At 36.1% G+C, this 22,198-nt stretch overlaps 1 protein-coding gene across 1 annotated transcript in view; it reads left to right on the top strand.

Moving 5' to 3' along the window:
* The window catches only part of LOC100950607 (ATP-binding cassette sub-family A member 3-like), a 305,157-nt gene that overhangs the window by 204,737 nt on the left and 78,222 nt on the right, over positions 1-22,198 (top strand). Inside the window, exons 21-22 of the mRNA XM_023513852.1 lie at positions 832-1,048; positions 8,253-8,426. Coding sequence (XP_023369620.1) covers positions 832-1,048; positions 8,253-8,426 — 391 coding nt within the window. The remainder of the gene's footprint in view (positions 1-831; positions 1,049-8,252; positions 8,427-22,198) is intronic.

Below are 22,198 nucleotides of genomic sequence, written 5' to 3'. Positions count from 1 at the left end.
ACCATTGGTACAGAAGGCAAAGAAAAGATATATAAAACAATCATGGCTATAGATGTTGGATTCAACCATTATCTACTAATCTTCTCTGCTGTTTTTGCTACCACCACCAAAAATATCAGTCATAAGTGTAATGACTATTCTTAGCTCAGCAGGACCATCAAGAAGTAAATAGTAAGATTAAGCTTCTACATAATTATGTAGTTTCCCAAAGGGAAAAACCCACCATTTGTGCAAAAACTGTAATTACCAATTAATGAGATATAGATTTTCAGAAATTTATTCCCTTTAAATCCTGTAGGTTCCTACTACCACCATTGATTGTAAAGGTCCCTTTTATTTTTTTACTCCACTGTCTAATTTTAATTTGTCTAATTTTTAATTTGCATTATAAAATATAAGAAGGAGGGTCAAGAATGGCTTAGATGTATACAAAGTAAATTGAGGAGCAGAAGTAGCCCAGTTTAAAGGTTAATAGCAGTGTTGGGTAAAGCAGGTAGTCAGAGAAAATATCATTAGAGAAATAGTGTCTCTTTAAAGAAATAACCTACTGAAACTTGACAGGATTATCAGGGCAACTTCTCCAAGTAAAAAAAGTAATAATAATGAAAGGAAGAGTAGCGGTTCTGCTCACTGGAATGTCCTCTAGTAAAGAAGATGTATAACTTACTTAGGCTAAAGTTTGGGGGAAAAAAAAAAGAGTCAGATTTACTTAATGGAAACTTCCATGCTAAATAAAGACAAGACTTGCTATTCCCTTCTCTAAATGTTCTGAGTTGGTTTTTCTTTTTGCACTTGCCCTTCACCTTTATCTCTGTACCTTCTGTGTTTCAGGGAGTGTTAAAATATTTCAAATTTGATATTTATGTCATGGATTACCACATTCTGGAAACCATGGTTATCTTCATACTATATGGCTGGGCTGCCATTCCTTTTGTGTACCTGATGAGTTTCCTGTTTTCGAAAAGTACTTCTGCCTACATCATACTTATGCTCCTCAACTACTTTTCAGGCACTATTGGTTTCTTCATAGGCACTGCATTAGAAAACGGTAAGTATAAGGATTGACAAAATTTCCCCTTCCCCAGAAGGCAGCAGTAAATGAACAAAGAGTAATGGACTTTTAGATATCTAAGAGCTTTTGTAGACAATTAAGTTTTAGGTATTAGAGAAAAAATTGTACTTGATATAACTTAATAAAGTCATTTTAAGTACCTATGATATTCTAGACATTGTGTCAGAACTAGGATCTTTGTAATAAAATGATGGGACAGACCTGAGTTAAAAATCCTTTACCTCCTGTGATTCCATCACATGACTTAAGGAATAAGTTTGCACCTGATTTCAGAAATTTTAGGAGTGTTTACCCTGAGACTCATTTGTCAGAGGGAGAGAGAATGAAGAAGGAGCTTTCTTCTTAGAAGGGAAGGCCTTAGATAAAGTTAGGAAATTATATTTCACATATACCATTATTATATTTAAAAGTGTTACCTCTTGAAACTGTGGCACTTTAGAGTGAGGTGCAGAAAGAGGAAAGAGCCTAGGGTAATCTTGAGCTCTTTGGGAGATACTAGGAATGTTTTGTGAGATGGCGTTTCCTCATCAATTCAATGAAAAAGCTCAAGAACCTAAGCCTCATAACAATCCTTTACAGAAAGAGGAAAAAATCTATATTCACCTAAAATGTGTATAACTAAGCCAGTTTCCCTTCTTGCCAGTCCTTGTTTGTGCAGAATTCTTAATTTTGTATCTCTTCATTTTCCTTATCTGATAACATTTGAATATAAGATACAACCTCCATAATTGACCACTTCCCTACATTTGCAATATTAATTTACCCTCTATAATTCAACCAGTTGAGCACACTCTCCACCAAGTAGTAGAAAGTGTGGGTTTTGCTCCTTAGTTATGTTATTTTTACTTTAGTATGAGTTCTTTCTGTGTGATTTATTAATACTGCATGTTGTATTAGGCCTAATGTCCTAGTGTTTATCACTTATTTCAGGACAGTTTTGCAACATGAAGGACTAGAATGAATTGTAGGTACATCCTACAATTACTGAAAAATTTTGCAGTTAATCAAGACATGATGGCCTAAAGGAAAGAACTCAAAGGGCTAACATTGAAGTAAGATGTTGATCTTCTACATTTTTTGAGAAAGTAGCTGCCAAACAAAGACAGTAGAGCATTTTGGTATTAGCAAGAGCACAGTTAGCAACATCCAAAGATGTAAACATGAATACTTGGAGAGATGTAGTAAGGAAAAGGAGGGAAACTTCTCTCAACAAGGTCAATGAAGCCACATTAAGCTGGTTCAAACAAATGACGGCAGTTAATGCCTGAATCTCTAGATTGATGATCCAAGAAGTAGCTAAAAATTTAACACATTAATCCAGGGTGGCAAATTTTCAAGCATCATGTGGTTGGCTCAAGAAATTTAACCTGAAGTAGGAGATCTTCTAGAAAATCTTCTGTGGTAAATCCTGTGATGTTCCAGTAGAAGTTGTAAAATAATTCATCAAGAAGTTTCTGTAATTTCCCAGACACTTCAAAGATGATAACATCTTTAATGCTGATGAATGCAGACTCTTTTTCAAGGTGATACCTGACAGAAGCCTCATCTTAAAAGGTGACAAATGTAAGAGCAGAAAACATTCCAAAGAACGTTTTATAGTTCTGCTTTTTGTGAGCTCAACTAGAAACTAAAGCCCTTGCTGATTTGCAAATCAGCAAAGCAACATGAATTCAAGAATCTGAAGCCCGAAGTCCTCCCCATCACTTGAAGATTAAGCAACAAATGTGTTTGAATGACTGGTGCCCTATTTGAGGAGAGGGTAAGGGGTCTCAACTGAGAAATGAAAAAGAAAAGCCAGTCTATTCTAATGAATTCTTTCACAAATGCCCTGGCCATAATCAAGTGAATTGTCTCACAGACACTGAAATTTCAGCCTCCAAACACTACCTCAGAAATCCAACGTCTTGACCAAGGCATCATCAAAACTCCTAAAATGCACTACCCAGACCAGTTCCTTCTGTGAGTCATTTCTAAAACAAAAACTTATCTTCTGCATCACTTAATCTTCTGGGTGCTGCCCTCTAAATCAGTTTTTCTTAGAATAAAGTTCAGCCAGAAATGATACAGAAACATTTCAAGAAAGTTAGATTTGTAACAACCCAAGAGCACAATGCTTTGGCCCCATCAGACAGTCCATCTCCAAAGGCAGAATTCAAAGGAGTAGATTTTGAAGGTTTTATTGCAATGGATAATGAGGTGACATCTTGTAATAATCCTGACCCAGAAACAATTTTCTAAGCAATATTACAAAATATTATATTAGCAAAATATAGACCAGCATAAAGGTGTGTGAGGCAGCTAACAAAGTGGGAAAAGCAATTGCGGATGACACAGAAGTATGAAGAGGCCTCAAACAACTAAAAGTAGACCTTCCATTTGATCCTGTAATTCCATTAGTAGGTATCCACCAAAAAGAAAAAATGTCATTTTACTATAAGGACATATACACTTGAATATTTAGAGCAGCCTAATTTACATTTGCAAAGGTGTGTAAACCACCAAAGTGCCCTTCAACACATGAATGGATTAACAAACTGTAATTATATTTATGGTTTTATATATATATAAAATATATATATAAATATATATATATTTAAATATATGTAAGATTGACTTACATAGTCCTTTGTACGCTTATTCAAGGATGAATATCATATATCAGCAAGATTTAAGCCTCTACATAGCAATCTAAATTACTTGTAAGAGCAGTGGCTGAATGCTCACTCTCACTAACATTCCTAAAATTATGAAAAAAAGTCCACAAATTTTTTATATCTCTCCAAGGGGAAATATTATGCTACATCAGGAAGATTCACCTAAAAACATTCAAGTTTGTGGTATCTGACTTGTAATGGAATTTTAAAGAATTAGTTAAGTGACTGGAGAGGAATAATTGTGGTACAATGAGAACAAGAAGAGATTACTGTTTTAGAAAATCCTATTTTGAAAGGAAAATTTTGCAAAGAACATAAAAGGAACAACAAAAAAAGTTAAGTAAGTAAATTTGACAATTAGTAAGTCCAAGGAGACTTCTCAGTAGCATAACACTGTGAATGATACTTTGCCAAAAATGATCAACTGAGATGAAAGTATTGAACTGGCAGAATCCAACAATAAAATGAAAGCAAGTGTTTTTAGAGGTAAAACATTTGTTTTTTAAAGATAAAATGAATTTTCAAAGTTATAGAAAATATTAAGGTAGACTACAAGTTTTCAAGAGATTCATTGAGTTTGACTTTCCAAATATAAGGATATAATTGCAAATCAAGCTTATTATCTTTTTATAGTTTGTACATTGAATATTGTATTTTTTAAAGTTTATTCCTTTTTAATTTGACATAAAAATGGATTATTTATTGTGTACAAGGTGTTTTGGAGTACATATACATTGTGAAATGAATAAATCTAGCTGCTTAGCATATATGCCTGACATCAGATAGTTATCATTTTTGTGGTGAGAACACTTAGCAAACACATTTTCAAGACTACAATATAACATCATCAGCTATAGTCACCATGTTGTGCAATAGCGTTCTTGAACTCTTCCTCTTACCTAACTGTAATTTTCTATTCTTTGCCCAACAACTTACGATACTTAGAAAACCCCCAAGACTCAACCACAAGACTCCTGGAAGTGACCAAGAAATACAGTAATGTCTCAGGATATAAAATCAATACCCACAAATTTAGTCTTTGTATAACAGTCAAGTTTAGAAGCAAATCAAGGATGAAATACCCTTCATAGTAGCTTCAAAGAAAATGAAATACTTGAGATTATACCTAACAAAAGAGGTGACGGATCTTTTAAAAAAATTATAAAACCCTAAGAAAAGAAATAGCAAAAGACAATAAAAATTGGAAGAATATACCATTCCCTTGCCTGGAAGAATCAACATTGTTAAAATGTCTATTCTATTCAAAGAAATCTGCAGATTTAATGCAATCTCCATTAAAATACCAATATCATACTTTGAAGAACTAGAAAAAATATTTCTTCATTTTATATGGAGCCAGAAAAATAAATGACGTATAGTCAAGGCAATTCTTAGTAATAAAAACAAAGCTGGAGGGATCACTCTACTAGACTTCAGGTCATATTATAAGTCCACAACATGATATTGGCACAAAAATAGAGACATAGACATATGGAACCAAATGGAAAACCTGGAGATGACACCAGCCTTTTATCACCATCTGATCTTTAATAAACAAAACAAAAGCATACACTGGAGAAAAGAATCCCTATTCAATAAATGGTACTGGGAAAACTGAATAACCACATGTAAGACTGAAACTGGACCTGAACCTTTCACTAATTACAAAAATTAACTCACAATGAATGAAAGATTTAAATCTAAAACATGAAACAGTAAAAATCCTAGAAAAAAACATGGGAGAAACTCTTGATGATATAGGCCTAAGGCAAGATTAAGAATTCAAATTAATCAACAAAAAAGAGTAAACAATCCCATCTATCACTTGGCAAGAGAACATCAATAGAACCTTCCCTGAAAAAGAAAAATAGCTAACAAATAAAAAATTGCTCACTGTTTTTAGTCATCAGAAAAATGCAACTCCAAACTACTCTGAGATATCACCTAACGCAAGTGAGACTAGCTTACATCACAAAGTGCCAAAGTTGCAGATACTTGTGTGGATATAGAGAGAGGGGAACAATTTTTACACTGTTGGTGGAACTGCAAGCTAATATAGCTTCTATGGAAAGAAGTGTAGAGAATCCTCAAAGAACTAAAAGTAGATCTTCCATTTGTTTCCATTACTGGGCATCTACCCAGAAGAAAAAAAAAACCATTTTATCATAAGGACATTTGCACTAGATTGTTTATTGCAGCTCAATTCACAGTCACCAAGATGTGAAGACAACCCAAGTGCCAATAAACACATAAATCAATTAATAAACCGTGATGTATGTGTACCATGGATACTACTGAGCCATAAAAAAGATGGAGACTTTACATCTCTTATATTAACCTGTATGGAATTGAAGCACATTCTTCTTAGTAAATTATGACAAGAATGGAAAAGCAAGTATCCAGTGTAATCAACACTAATATGAAACAAGTGGATGAACTAATTTATACCTACACAAGAGAAAAACTGAATTTAATTCAAGTTTAGTCAGGGAAGAGGATGGAGGAAAGGGGATGAGGAAGCGGGATTGGTGTGGTCCCAAGTAATGGGCACAAGGTAAGAGTATATAGTATACCTCCTGGGTTTGGAACACAACTACAACAGGGACCTTACCTAACAAATGCAAACACTGTAACCTAATCATTAATATTCTCATATTAATCTGAAATTTAAAAAATAAAAAACACTTGAAATAAAAGCCACTTTTTAAATAAAAAATAGAATATTGAGAAATGAAAATATTTAATAATTTGAATTAAGAAATCAATAGACAGAAGTATCAGGGTATTACTACACACAGTTGAACTGAGAGCTAGTGGATTGGAGATGAATACAAAATATATTCCATGTATCCCATGAGATAAAATTATGAAAAATATGAAAGTAATGTTAAAATCCATGGAGGATAGAGTGAGAAATCCCAATATATGGCCAAATAAAATTCAGAGGGAAATAATAGAAGATAACTGTTTAAACAATATATTAGTTGAGAATTTCCAGAATGATTAAAAGACAGTATTTATGGTTTTTTTTTTTTTAATTCTCACCTGGAAACATCATTGTGAAACTTCAGAACATCAAGGCTAAAGGAAAGGTCTTTGAATGGGAGGCCAAAGCAGGTGAATTGCTTGAGCTCAGAAGTTTGAGACCAGGCTAAGCAAGAGCAAGACTCCGTCTGTACTAAAAACAGGAAAAAATAATAAATTAATAAATCATGAACGGTGTCTGTAGTTCCAGCTACTCTAGAGGCTGAGGAAAGAGGATCTCGTGAGCCCAAGAGTTGCCGTGAGCTATGACACCACAGCATTCTACCCGGCAACAGAGTGGGACTCTGTCTCGAAAAAATAAAAAAAATAAAATAAAGTCTTTAAGACATGTAAAGAGAAAACTTAAATAGACATGTATAAATACCTAACGTAACCAATGAAGGAATATTTTTAAAGTGTAATTTCCAAAACAGAATAGATGAGCTGAGCAATGCAGAAGAAAGAATTAAAAGGCAAATTGCATTCAAAATATTGAGAAGGGAGAAAAATGAAATATAAAATAAGAATAAATAAAAAAATAACCTGATGATAATAATTAACCAAAATATAACATTAGTAAAGTTAAGTGGCAATGAAACATCCTGCCTAATCAAATGACAAGTTTTGTGTTCTGGATTCTCCTTGGTTCCAAATTATAGATTCATTCTGTTTACAGTTAAAAAATAAAGATTCTCACAAAGGGTATATAATATACACAAATACAAAATAAATACACCCCCCTGCTTGATTTCCACTGAGTTCTACTTCTCTCTGTGTACATGTCTTCTCATCAGTTAGTTCCAATTTAATACCTCCTAGTGAGTACACATGGTGTTTGTTTTTCCGTTCTTTAGATACTTCCCTGGAGAATAATTATCTCCAGTTCCATTCAAATTGTTGTGTGGGCATCTCTTTTACCTCAAAGTATTTTATAAGGTATTTTTGTTTAGACTTTTCTTTTATCCTCTTCTCAACTATCCAAACTCATTTTCAACATTTTACAATGAAAATTTATAAATTACGCATGTTCATATCACTAGAAATTTACTCTTTAATTTTTATTCATATGCAATTTATTTTAAGGGGATACATTAGTTAACCTTTCAGCTTGCTTTTTAAAAAAAATTTCAGATTTTTCCCTATCTTTTCACTACAGTTGAATTCTAGCCTCTACCTCCAACTTCACTTTGCTCCCTTATAGTCGATTAGTATTGGAAAGGTGAAAAGTAGCCAGTACTGATTCCCAGTTCATACCAGATACCAGAAAGTCTCCTCATATAGACCCTACTTCATCAAAAAGATTTTTCAGAATTCTACAATTGTCAACACATACTGTGTCACCATCTATAAACTGGAACAAATTAATTGGGAAGTAATTAGTTCTTCAAAGATAATCATCTAGTTTTTAATTTCCTGAGCTTGATTTGATCATCACTAGGGGATTTGTTGTGCTAGCAATGCTTGAATTCCTATAGAGTAACCTAATCTTATCGTTCTTCTAGAAATTCAAACTAGCATGTCAGATTTCACCAGAAACTTCCTGCGTAATTCCTTACTACTCTTTCCCAATTACAACCTGGCGAGGTGCATTGCTGGCTATACTACTATCTACCAGGAGAAGATATTGTGCATCAGCCAAAAGAATCCTCCTCTCATGTTAAACTGTAGTAAAAAAAGTGAGTATCTTTCTAATTCTCTAGGAAATTAATCTTAGGTTAAGACCATGAAATTTGTGGGGAATCTGGCCTTCTTTCAAAGGAGAGAGGTCAGGACACATATTTGGTACATAAGTCATTTTACAACACTAGGAAAACCTTTTAAAATGTAATTAAGCCTCAATTGAAAATCTAAGGTAAGTTTAAAGTAAGTGTCAGATAAAGATCGTAATAATATATAATCATCATCATCATCAATCATCTACTAGCTTTACAGGGGTTATTTTAAATCTTCACAATAACCTCAAGATATCTGTTTTTATATTTATTTGAAGAAATTGACTATCCACCTTGTGTCACATAGTTTTTAGTGGATAGAATTTGAATTCAAAGCTTATGTTCTTCCACCACATAATTCATTCTCTCTGTAGGAAAGAACCTCCAGGATAATTTACATAGCTTTTTTTTTTTTTTTTTTTTTTTTGCAGTTTTTAGCCTGGGCTGGGTTTGAACCCACCACCTCCAGCATATGGGGCCAGTGCCCTACTCCTTTGAGCTACAGGCGCCGCCCTTCTTCATTTTTATTTAATACTGTTTAGCGATTATTAGTTTATAGGTATTACACCTATGTTGTCAGTTTTATTCCTGTATATCTTTTGATGCTATTATAACTGGAATAACTTCTTTAAATGTCATTTAAAAAGTCATTTAATGAGTTTTTATTGTTGCATATAGAAAAATACAGTTAAAAGAGTTTATTTCTTGTGTATTAAACTTGCTAAATCATTTTATTAATTTTAATAATTTAGATATAGATTTTTATTTTAATGAATACGTTCAAAGGTATAGCTAATAGAACATTTCTTTTCTAATTTATATACACTTATATCTTGTTCTTTGACACATTGCTTTGTCAAAGACACATTATCTTGATGTATTAAGCTTTTTCTATATTATGCTTAAGTTCACCAATATTTATTAAGGATTCTTATCCTTGTCTATAAAAATGATTAATTTAAAATTATTGGAGTTTTTTGGAACATACTTACCAGCTTTTAGTATAAAAATAAACAATTAAAGTAAGAAGTATGTTTTCTCTCTTATATTTACTCAAAGATTTTGTGTAGGATTGGTGTTATTCTTAAATAGTTGCTGGAATTTACTTGTGAAATTAATTTTGAATGGAAGTTGTCCTTTAGGAAGATTTTAGTTATTGATCATATTTTCTTAATAAAAGTAGAATTTGGGGCAATTTTATTGATAATTTGAGTGACGAGTTGGTTGAGTTTTTACAGGATGTTTTCAGTCCATATAAATTTTCAAATTTAATGGAGTAAATTTGTTCATAATACCCTATGGTATTTTTAACATCTATCAGATTTATGGTGATATGTTCAGTTTCATTATAGTGTTTCCCTTTTTTATCATCTGTCTTTTTTTATCAATCTTACCAGATAGGTATCAATTTTACTAGTCTTTTTACATAGCAAGCTTTCAGCTTTGGTTGTTTTATTACATATTTGTTTTTTTAATTTGTTAATTTATGTTCTTTATCATTTTATTCTGCATTCCACATTTTGGGGGATTAATTTTCTAATATATGAGCTCTTAGATTATTTATTGCCAGCCTGCCTTCTTTTCAAAACTGGACTGTGTCTCACTGTGATCTGGGTGATTAGTATTTTTCCTGCTTAGATTCCCTGAACATTTTACAAGTCTTACTTTTGGAAAATACTCATTCATGAAAACACAAAACTTCTGAGAAAAAAAGACAATTTGGCAGAAAGGATTTTTCCTTGGAGATTTGTTGTATAGAAAGAAGGAAACAAGTAGCATAAGTTAAGGGTACTGCAGGGCCAATAGGCTATCAGGAAATCAGAAAACTATATCCAGACCATCACTACCACCACCACCATCCCCAGACTCCACAGCAAAAATATGTTTACATATTACATTTAAAGAAACTATATTTCACTCTACCAATATAAATAGCTTTCATAAATTAGCAACCAAATAATCATCCCAAACCTATCAATACCACTCCACAGAGTTACTGGTTTTGGTGGTCTATCACAACAATTCACAGCAGACAGAGTAACCAGCATTCACATAAACCTAGTATTTGAGAAGAACAAAAATAAGAATAAAAGCAATATGTATGATAAAACAACCTTTTTTAAAAAACACAAGACAACTTACTTACAAATATACATGTGGTGAGGATGAGGTGTGAAAGGAAATGTGGCAAATGTTAATAGCATTGATGCTAGGAGGAAAGAACTAGGGTTCATTGTACTATTATTACAATTTAACTTTATGTTTTAGAGTTTTATAAATAATAACATAAGGAGAAAATAGTTTCCAGAAGACTACATAAAGTTCAGATTTAAAAAGTAAGCAAAATATTGCAAATATGCATATAATGACCCACTTGTATAAATAAAACAAAAACCCAGAATACAACTCATCATACCTCTGGAGGATGGAAAAGTGAAAGAGCACATAAGCATTTGAAAATTATTTATAAACTTTAATTTGGGGACTAGGTTTACAGATGACTAGTCCCCATAAGCATTATGCTATTATGCTTAAAATGTACACATATGTAGCATATAATATTTGTATGAATCAAGCATTTTAAAAATATAATTCTAAAGTATGAGAAATAGAAAAGATTAAATAATTAGATATGATGGTCTACCCAGAAATCTCAAAGAATTCCCACCCTAATTATTAAACTTTATAATAATTTAGTGTACCTGCTGAATTCAAAATAATTACAAACAAAATTCAATTTCATTTTATATTCCAATTACAAACGCTTACACGAAATATGATTCCTATAAAAGAGACAGTTTAATGATGAAATCTGGAACAATTTGGGCTACGAAATTAAGTGTAAGTCAAAATATTAAAGATAATAACTATGAATTTTTTATAAAAATATCAAAGGAATTCTTATATTATTTATCTTCAAGCATATTTATTTTAATTTGATATTTATAATTCCCTGCATATGAAGGGGGGGGCAAAAGGAAGACTTCATAGCAGAGAAAGCTAATAAAGACTACCTAAGGAGGGGCAAGATACTCAGCTGACTAGAAACAGTTTTCACTAGAGGCTCCTGTTCAGAAGGGGAGAAGTTGGACTGAAGTGGACTTAGAGAAGCCAAAGGTGGGGAGTTAAGCACAAAGAGAAGAAAGTAAGATACACATCATCTCCACTGAGACAAGCTGCCAGGCCAAGAAAGAAGAAGAATGATAACAAAGATCAGGTACCAAAGGACTAGTTGGAAGGCACCCATTGCCAAGGGGATGGGAGATCCCTCCCCAAAATAGGCTTTCCATGAGCAAGCAGGGAATAAAGACCTCCCACTTTACCCCACAGGAGAGATTGAGGAATTCCCAGTCTTTCTACACCCAGGAATTTCCATCTGTAAACTCAATACCCATCATGCTTGGCATAAAAGTGAACAAATATTCACTCCACAATCCTGAGCACACAGCCCACCCTTTCCCCTATCTGGTTGCCTACTGGACAACCCCTGCTGTTTGGTAAATTCTCTGAGAGGCAGATGCATTATGTGGGCTGCTGAGATGCAACATGAAAACAGTGCCACTACAGTAGTTATAACTTTGGCATGGAGAGGTGTGATCTCTCTTGATTCCCTTTCCCAGTAGAAGAGACCCGTCCCCATCCCCCTAGGAACTCTCAGTCAGAACTGCCTGCAGATTCTTGTTCTCTTGCCACCTGGTGATCCTCTAAACTTGTTTGACTGGGTGTTGCTCACACAGCTTGAGCAAGTTTAACCAGAACTGTCAGTCAGAAGTATCGTGGATTCTTGTTCTCCAGCCACTGTCTGGGTGCAGGTTTAACACTTACTTGACTTTGTTTGGGTGGTGGTGGTAGTGAGTTGAGGCAGCAAAGGATGGATTCAGCAGGTATGTCTGTGGATTCCCCTCTTCCAGCAATCACTGGGATAGTGGGGTGAGGCTGCAGATGTTCATATCTTTGTCCAGCAGAGATTTCAGTGAAATATTGCAAATCCTTAGGATTGGGTAGAGAGAAGGCTGACACCAAACTGAACTAGGTTGTACTGTCTCACCAAGCTGGCCCTCAGAGGCTATGGCTGCCTCCCTGAAAGGGAGCTTTGTGAAGCTGTAGGGGAAAGGCCACAAGGACAAGCTCCAGCTCATTGTGGAAGGGGTGTTTAGCTTCAGTTCCTGGGACCTTCTGATCCACTCTCAGTCCACCAGTTTTAATTGCCAAATAGGTTGGTACAGTGTTTCCTAAGGTTCCTAAATTAGATTATCTCTCAATAACTATTCAGGGCAATATATCATTTTAACTAAAAAGTATCATTAATATACATTTTTTAAAAAACTGAAAATACTCATGGGGTGAGCCAGCAGAAGAATTCTGTCAACATTAAAAATCAGAGCAGATCAACTCCTTCAAGGGATTACAAGGGAGATACAACAAAAAATAGAGAAATGGTTGAAATGTCAGAAATAGAATTCAGAACATGGATGGCAAATAAGATGAAAGGAATTGAGTAGAAGAGGAAAATAGAAATAAAAATAAAATCAGTCCAAAAGTTGTCTCAAGAAATTAATGAATTCAAAGACAAAGTCACCAAGATATGGACATAACAATAAAAGATATAGCAGAGCTTAAGGAACTGAAAAAAGGCATTCAAAGTGTTTCAAAAGACAATGGAGACCCTCACTAATAGAGTAGAACATGGAGAAGAAAGAATTTCAGAAATTGAAGACAAGACATTTGAACTCCAGAACAAAAACAGAATATTCCCTGAGAGAGTTATGGGATCATTCCAAAACATCAAACATCTTAATTATAGGGATTCCTGAAGGAAAAGAGGATGGTCCTAAAAGCACTGATCTCTACTCTAAGACATGGTGGAAGAATTTCCCAAGCATTGCAAGAGATACAGAAATTCAGATAGTAGATATTTTCAGAAACTCAGCACAACTCAATCCAAACAAACCATCTGCTAGACACATTGCAATTATCTTTTTCACAGTTAATATGAAAGAGAAAATCTTGTAAGCAGCCAGGCATAAGACAAGTCTTACCTACAGAGGGAAAGTTATCACAATGATCCCAAACTTTTCAGCTGAAAATTTTCAAGCCAAAAGAGGATGGTCATAAGCCTCTAACCTTCTTAAACCAATTTTCAGCCTATATCCTGCTAACTGAGTTTCATTTGTGATAGAGAAATAAAATATTTTACTGACATACAAATGTTGAGGAAATTTGCCATAACAAGAGCAGCTCTCCAGGAAGCAATCAGACCCATTCTTCATAATGACCAGAATGATAGCAAACAACCAAAATAGACACAGAGAGAAATTAAAGGACAAAACAGTTTCCACAATGGCAAAAGGGATAAAACTAAGCTCTGGACCTCTGAAAAACAGAATAACCAAAATTTCACCATATCTGTCAATTCTCTTAATAAATGTGAATGGCTTGAATTCCCCACTAACAAGGCACAGGTTGACTGAATGGATACAAAAGCTCAGGCCCAATACATATTGTGTTCAAGAAATACACATAACCTCAAAGGATAAAACAAGACTCACTTTTATTGAGTCTCCTCAGTGAAGGAATGGAAAATAATAATTCAGGCAAATGGAAATGAGAAAAAAGCAGGGATTGCAATCTTATTTGCAGATGCAATTGAATTTAAACCAATAAAAATATGTAAAGACAATGATGGACACTAAATACTTGAAAGGGAAGCACACAGCATGAAGAGATTTTAATAACTAACATTTACATGGCATACATTAATGCTCAATTTATAAAACAAACCCTAAATGATATGAACAATATGATATCTTCCCACACATAAATTTGGACATTTTAACACCCATTTGGTGATACTGGACCGATCCTCCAAGCAGAAACTAAGCAAAGAAATGATGGATTTAAACACAAAGCTAGAAAAAATGGACTTAACAGACATATACAGAACATTTCATACTAACAAAACTGTACACATTGTTCTCATCAGCCCATGGATCATTCTCCAAAATTGATCATAGCTTATGACAAAATTCTAATCTCAACAAATTAAAAGGAGTAGAAATTATTCCTTATCTTCTCAGAGCATCATAGAATAAGTTGAACTTAAGAGCAACAGAAGTCTTCATTCCCAAATAAAACCATGAAAATATGAACAACAGCTGGGTCAAAGAGGAGATTAAGAAGGAAATAATTAGATTTCCTAAATAAAAGAAAATTGACCCAGGAAATGAATGAAAGGGATGATGAAACTAGTGTTGGCCATTGCAATCAGTTAAGAGAAGGAGATCAAGGATATTCAAATGGGGACAGAGGAGGTCAAACTCCCTTTGTGTATAACATGATCTTATATGTGGATAACCCCAAGAACTCAACTACAAAATTCTTAGAAGTGATCGAGGAATATAGCAGCATCTCAGGATACAAAATTAATGCTCACAAAACAGTATCCTTCATATATGCCAATAACAGTCAAGCTCAGAATAAAATCAAAGAGACCATACCTTTTACAGGAACACCACAGAGTGCTATTCAGCCATAAGAAAAGATGGAGACTTTACATCCTTTATGTTTACCTGGATAGGGTTAAAACACATTCTTCCTAGTAAAGTATCTCAAGACTGGAAAAAAACCTACTTGCTCACGAGAATCGATAATCTATTGGCTAGGATTTTGTTGAGAATTTTTGCATCTATATTCATTGGTGAAATTGGTCTGAACTTCTTATTTGGATCTTTCATGGTTTGGGTATCAGGGTGATGTTTGTTTTGTAGATGTGTTGGGAAAGATTCCTCCTCCTCAATTTGTTGTAATAATTTCTGCAGTATGGGAATAAACTCTTCTTTGAAGGTTTGATAGAATTCTGTGAAGCCATCTGGAACAGGACATTTTTTGTTGAGAGACTTTTTATTGTTTATTTGATCTCAGTGCTTGAAATTGGTCATTCAGGAGATCTGTTTCTTCCTGGCTATGTCTAGGGAGAGGGTGTGATTCCAAATACTGATCCATTTTCTTCACATTGTCAAATTTCTGGGTGTAGAGTTTCTTGGAATATTCAGAGAAATCTCTTGTATCTCTGTAGCATCTGTTGCTATTTCCCTTTTATTATTACTAATTGAGGTCAAAAGGGATTTTACTTTTCTATATCTAGTTAGTCTGGCCAAAGGTTTATCTATTTAATTTATTTTGTTCAAAAACCCAACCTTTTTTTCATTAATTTTCTCAATGATTCTTTTGTTTTCAATTTCATTAATCTCTGACTTAATTTTAAATAGTTACTTTCTTCTACTGGGTTTAGGCTTAGACTGTTATTCTTTTTCCAATTCCATAAAATACTTTGTGAGTTTGTTGATATGTTCTCTTTCTGTTTTTCAGATGTAGGCATCTAAAGCAATAAATTTCCCCTCTCAAGACAGCTTATGCTGTATCCCACAGGTTTGGGTAGCTTGTGTCTTCATTGTTGTTTTGCTCAAGGAAGTTAATGATTTCCTCTGTTATCTCTTCCTGACTCCAACTATCATCCAGCATTAGGTTGTTTAATTTCCATGTCTCTATGTGGGGTTGAATGTTGTTGTTGGAGTTGAGTTCCACATCTAATGCCTTCTGGTATGAGAAGATATAAGGCAAAATAGCAATACTTTTTCTTTTCTTTTTCTTTTTTTTTTTTTTTTTTTTTTTTGCAGTTTTTGGCTGGGGCTGGGTTTGAACCTTCCACCTCCAGCATATGGGGCTGGAATCTTACTCCTTTGAGCCATAGGCACTGTCCCAAAATGTCAATACTTTTGATTCTATTGATGTTTGTTTTATGTCCTAGGATATGATCAATTTTGCAGAATGTTCCATGGGCCAATGAGAAGAATGTATATTCTTTAGCTTTGGGATGGAGTGTAGATATAAGTCTGTGAAGCACAGTTGTTCCAGGGTCACATTTAAGTACCTTGTACCTTTGTTCAGTTTCTGTTTAGAGGATCTGTCCAGTTTTGTAAGGGGAGTGTTAAAGTCCCCTGCTATTATGGTGTTATAGGATATCATATTGCTCAGACTCATTAAGGTCCCTTTCAGAAATCTGGGAGCATTTAAATTGGGTGCATAAATATTTAAAATTGAAATGTTTTCTTATGTTTTTCCCTTGACCAACATGAAGTGTCCATCATTGTCGTTTTCACTGTAGTTACTTTAAATCCATTTGTATCTGAAAATAAGATTGTAGCCCCTCTTTTCTTCTGAATTCTGTTTGCCTGAAAAATTGTCTTTCACCCCTTAACCCTGAGTTTTAATTTGTCCTTTGAAGCTAAGTGTGTTTCCTGCAGACAGCAAATGGATGGCTTGTGTTTTCTTTTTTTGTAATCCAATCAGCCAGTCTATGCTTCCTCAGTGGGGAATTCAAGCCATTGACATTTATTAGGAGAATTGATAAGTGTGGTGGCCTTCTATTCATCTTATTTTGTGAAAGTCCATTGCTTAGTTTTATCTTTTGCATCATGTGGAAGCTAGGTTTTGTCCTTTAGTTTCTGAGTGCTTACTTTGCTGACAGTCCATTCTGATGGGTCAGTGTGTAGAACAGGTTGAAGTACTTCCTGTAGAGCTGGTCTTGTCGTGGCAAACTTTCTTAATGTTTGACTATAAATAAAGGTTTTGATTTGTCCATCAGTTAAAAGCTTAGTTTAGTAGGATATAGAATTCTGGGCTGTAAATTGTTTTGTTAAGTAGATTAAATATAAATGACCATTGTCTTCTGGCTTGAAAAGTTTTATTGCACAAGTCTGCAGTCACCCTCATAGGTTTGCCTAAGTAAGACAATTGGTGCTTACTCCGTGTGGCTTGTAGAATCTTTTCTTTTGTCTTGACTTTGGACAGGTTTATCACAATGTGTCTTGGAGAAGCTTGATATGACTTGAGATGACCTGGGGTCCAATATCCCTCTGAAAGGAGTGGGCCAAAATCCTTGATGATATTTGGGAAGTTTTCATTTATAATTTTCTCTCATATGGCGTCCATTCCTCTGGGGCACCCTTCTTCCCCTTCTGGGATAGCTATAACCCATATGTTTGTACACTTGATGAAGTCCCATAGTTCTTTCAGTCAGCATTCTGCTTTGTCTCTCTTTTTCTCTCACTCTTTAAGTATCCAAGCTAGCTCAAGAGCTTTATCTGCCCTCTCTGAGATTCTTTCTTTTACATGGTCCAATCAGTTACTGATAACTTCCTACTGCATCTCTAAGTTCCCTAATTGACTGTTTGAATTTCTTTAGCTGTGCTATATCCTTTCTATATTATTCATCTTGTTCATGTTTTACTTGGTTCTGTTTTTGGATTTCCTTTTGGTTATTTTCCACTTTCTCAGCAAATTCCTTCATTGTTTTTGTCATCTATATTTTAAATTCCCCTTGTGTCTTTTTGAACATTCTTTATCAGTGGAATTCTCTGCAGCAGCTTCCCAATGTTCTCTTGGTGGGGGGATTGCTCTGGTCTGGCATTTCGTGTTGCCAGGATTTTTCTGCTGTGTCTTCCTCATGAGAGTTTTCCTTTGTTTATTTCCTTGCTCCAATTTTTTTTTCACTTCCTCTTGCTCTTTAAGTTTCTGTGCCTCTGACTAAAGGTGTTGATGTGTCCTTTTAGTACAGGACTAAAAGGATGAGAAGATGATTGAAGAGCAAGAAGAAAAAAAGGATTAAAAAAGAGAGAGACTGAGAGAGAGAGAAAAGGAGGGTGAATAAAAGGGAAGATTGCAAAAAAAGACAGGCAAAAAAAATAGAGAGATAGAAGTAATAGAGGTGGATATTAGGGTACTCTGACCCTCACCTTAAAAGCCCAAACCTCTGGGGGTGCTGGGTTGGGTGGTTCCCTTGAAGTCTGCATCTCTTTGCCAGCCTCAGGAGAGATAGTATCCCATCTCTACCAAATGGAGAGGAAAAACAAAAATGTTGTAAATCAAACCAAAGCAAACAAACAAAAGACCTTACAGCTTCTCACCAAAAGTAGTACACCATGATCAAATAGGTTTCATTCCAGAGATGCAAGGCTGGGTTAACACACATAAGTCCATAAACATAATCCACCATATCAACAGAAGCAAAAACAAAGACCACATGATCCTTTCAATAGATGCAGAAAAAGCATTCAATAAAATCCAGCATCCTTTCCTAATTAGAACACTGAAGAGTATAGGTATAGGTGGCACATTTCTTAAACTGATTAAAACCATTTATGACAAACCCATAGCTAACATTTTACTGAATGGAGTAAAACTGAAAGCTTTTCCACTCAGAACTGGAACAAGACAAAGTTGAACTTTATCACCACTACTATTTAACATAGTGCTGAAGTTCTAATCTATACAATGATTCAAGAAAAGGAAATAAAGGACATCCAAATAGGATCAGAGGAGGTCAAACTCTCCATCTTTGCTGACAATATGATCTTATACTCAGAGAATTCCAAAGATGGAACCACAAAATTCCTGGAAGTGATAAAAAAATACAGTGTCTCAGGATACAAAATAATCAATGTCTATAAATCCCTAGCCTTTGTATATGCCAATAATAGCCAAGAGAAGAAGGCAATCAAGCACACAACTCTCTTTACAATAGCTTCAAATAAAATGAAATACCTAAGAAAATACCTAATAAAAGAGGTGAAGGACTTCTACAAAGAAAATTGTGAAACCCTAAGAAAGGAAATTGCAAAGGATATTAACAAATGGAAGAACATATCATGCTTATGGCTGGGAAGAATTGACATTGTTAAGATGCCTATGCATCCCAAAGCAATTTACAGATTCAATGTGATCCCTGTTAAAATACTAACATCATACTTTCAAGACTTGGAAAAAATAATTCTTCATTTTGTATGTAAACAGAAAAATCCCTGTATAGCTAAGGCAGTTCTTAGCAATAAAAACAAAGCCAGGGGCATCAGTCTACCAGACTTTAGGCTGTACTACAAGGCTATAGTGATAAAAACAGCATGATATTGGCACAAAAAGAAAGACATAGGCATATGGAACTGAATAGAAAACCATGAGATGAAACTAATATCTCTTATAGCCACCTAATCTTTGATAAATGAAGCAAGAACACACATTGGGGAATAGAATCTCTATTCAACAAATGATGCTGGGAGACCTGGATATCCACATGTATAAGACTGGAACTGAACCCACACTTTTTCCACTCACAAAAATTGATTGAAGATGGATAAAATACCTAAATTTAAGGCAGAAAATGATAAAAATCCTCAAGGCAAGTATAGGAAAAACACTTGAAGATATTGGCCTGGGGAAAGTCTTTATGAAGATGACTTCTGTGGCAATTGCAACAACAACAAAAATAAACAAATGGGACTTAATTAGACTGAAAACCTCTGTACATCTAAGGAGATAACAACTAAAGCTAATAGACACCCTCCTCAGTGGGAAAGAATATTTGCATATTTTCAATCAGGCAAAAGATTGATAACTAAGATCTACAAAGAACTCAAATTAATCAACATGAAAAAAACCAACAATCCCCTATATCAATTGGCAAAAGATATGAATAAAACCTTCTCGAAAGAAGAAAGACAGGATTCTGGGAAGATGGCTGACTGGTAGCAACCCTGGTCAGAGGATCCTGAGCAAAGGAAGAAAAACTGGTTGGAATCAGAATCTATGAAGCCAAATACGGGGAGCTCAGCCCAGAAAGAAATTCGGTAAGCTATAAATCCACAGAAGATCATTTAAGAACATAAAATACAGGTACAAAGCAGGCCCTAGAATTGCTTGCTAGAGCCGTCTGCGTCCCGCGAGTGGCAGGTGGTCGCAGAGCACCCCCCTGTGCCGGGAAAGCACAGAACGTCTTGGTAGAGCCTTGCACACCCCCGCGGGTGGCAGCGGATGAGTCCCCCACTCTGGGAAGACCCAGAACTGCTTGCTAGAGCCACGCACCCCATGGGTGGCAGAGAAAAACCCCACCCCAGGGCTCTGGGCAGGTCCAGAACTGGTTGCGAGAGCCACAAGCCTCCCGCAGGCGTCGGGTGGCTCGAGAGGAGTTCCCCTGCTCTGGGCAGCCACAGCAGTACTTGCTAGATCCTAGCGAACCCCAGCGGGTGACACCGAACAAGTCCCCCACTGTAGGAGGGCCCAGAACTGTTTGCTAGAGCCGCGCACCCCACGGACGACAGAGTAGATCCCTGCTCCAGGGCTTTGGTTGGGCATAGAACTGCTTGCTAGAGCCGCACACCTCCTGCAGGCTGCGGGTGGCCACAGAGGATTTTCCCTGCTCCGGGCAGGCACAGAACTACTTGATAGAGCCTCGCACACCCCGAGGGCAGTGGCAGAGGAGTCTCCCACTCTGAGAGGACCCAGAACTGCTTGCTAGAGCAGTGCACCCCACAGGCGGCTGAGGAGATCCCCGCTCCAGGGCTCTGGGTGGGTCCAGAACTGCTTGCTAGTGTCACGGGTGTCCCGCGGGCAGTGGTGGAGGAGTCCTCCATTCCAGGCAGACCCCAAACAGCCTTCTAGAGATACAGACACCCCACGGGGGCCAGCAGAGGAGTTCCCTGCTCCAGGCACCTGTGCTGGGTGGGCCCAGAATTCCTTGCTAGAGCCACGTGCGACCTGCAGGAGGCGGTGGAGAAGTCTAGCGCTCTGGGTGGGCCAAGAACTGTTTGTTAGAGCCACGTGTGTCCCACAGACGGAGGTGGAGAAGTTCCCCACTCTGGCTCCCAGGCTGGGAGGGAATAGATCAACTTGCTAGTGCTGCACACATCCAACAGGCCACAGTGAAGGAGTCCTCCACTCCCTCCAGCTACCCTGGTGGGGCTGGACTAAGACTGATCTGGTCACTTGAGTACCCTAAACTACCGCTGCCATTCCCCCACCCCCTGGATGCTCCAGGGTGCTGAACTAGGACTGATCTGGCTACTGCCGGTCTGATGCCCCCTGATTGCCCCAGTAGGCTAAATAAGGTCTAATCTGACCATGCACACTCCCGTGAAGCTGCTGCCATTCTACTGCACCCCAGTTGCCCCAGGACCCAAGAACTGAGAGAAGACAACAGACATGCTCTGCCTCTCTCTCTGGACAATCAGAACAAGCCACCAACTGAACAGTTCTGATAAGGACTCCAAACAAGGTAAACTCAGAATGGGGTGGAAACAGCGGAAAAACTCTGGCAACTCGAATAACCAGAATAGATCAACTCCCCCAAGGAAAAATGAAGACCCCATCCATAAGCAAATGGCTGAAATGTGAGAAATTGAGTTCAGAATGTGGATAGCAAATAAGATTACCAGAATGGAAGAAAGGAAGGAAGAAGAAGTTCAATAAATGATTCAAAACATCTCTCAAGAAATTATTTAAAACATTTCTCAAGAAATTGTTCAAAAGATATCTCAAGAAGTCATTCAAAACATGTATCAAGAACTCAACAATTTCAAAGATAAAATGATCAAAGATTTTGAAACACTGAGACAAGAGATTGCAGCCCTCAAGGATCTGAAAGACACAGTGGAATCCCTCTGCAAAAGAGTGGAACACGCAGAAGAAAGGATCTCTGATTCTGAAGACAAAGCTTTTGAAGAAGCCCAGGAGCACAAAGATCAAAAGAAATGGAGAGTAAAAATGGATCTCACTCTCAGAGAGCTCTCAGATAATTCAAAGAAAACAAATATTCACCTTATAGGAATCCCTGAAGGTGATGAAGTTGCTTCACAAAACACTGAGGCTTTTCTTCATGAAATTATGAAAGAACTTTCCAGACATGC

The sequence above is a fragment of the Otolemur garnettii genome, unplaced genomic scaffold (assembly GCF_000181295.1).
Source record: "Otolemur garnettii isolate 467f Iridium unplaced genomic scaffold, OtoGar3 scaffold00044, whole genome shotgun sequence".
NCBI classification, from domain to species: Eukaryota; Metazoa; Chordata; class Mammalia; order Primates; family Galagidae; genus Otolemur; species Otolemur garnettii.
The sequence above is the reverse complement of the archived record's forward strand: the minus strand, read 5'-3'. Positions and strand labels throughout refer to the sequence as shown.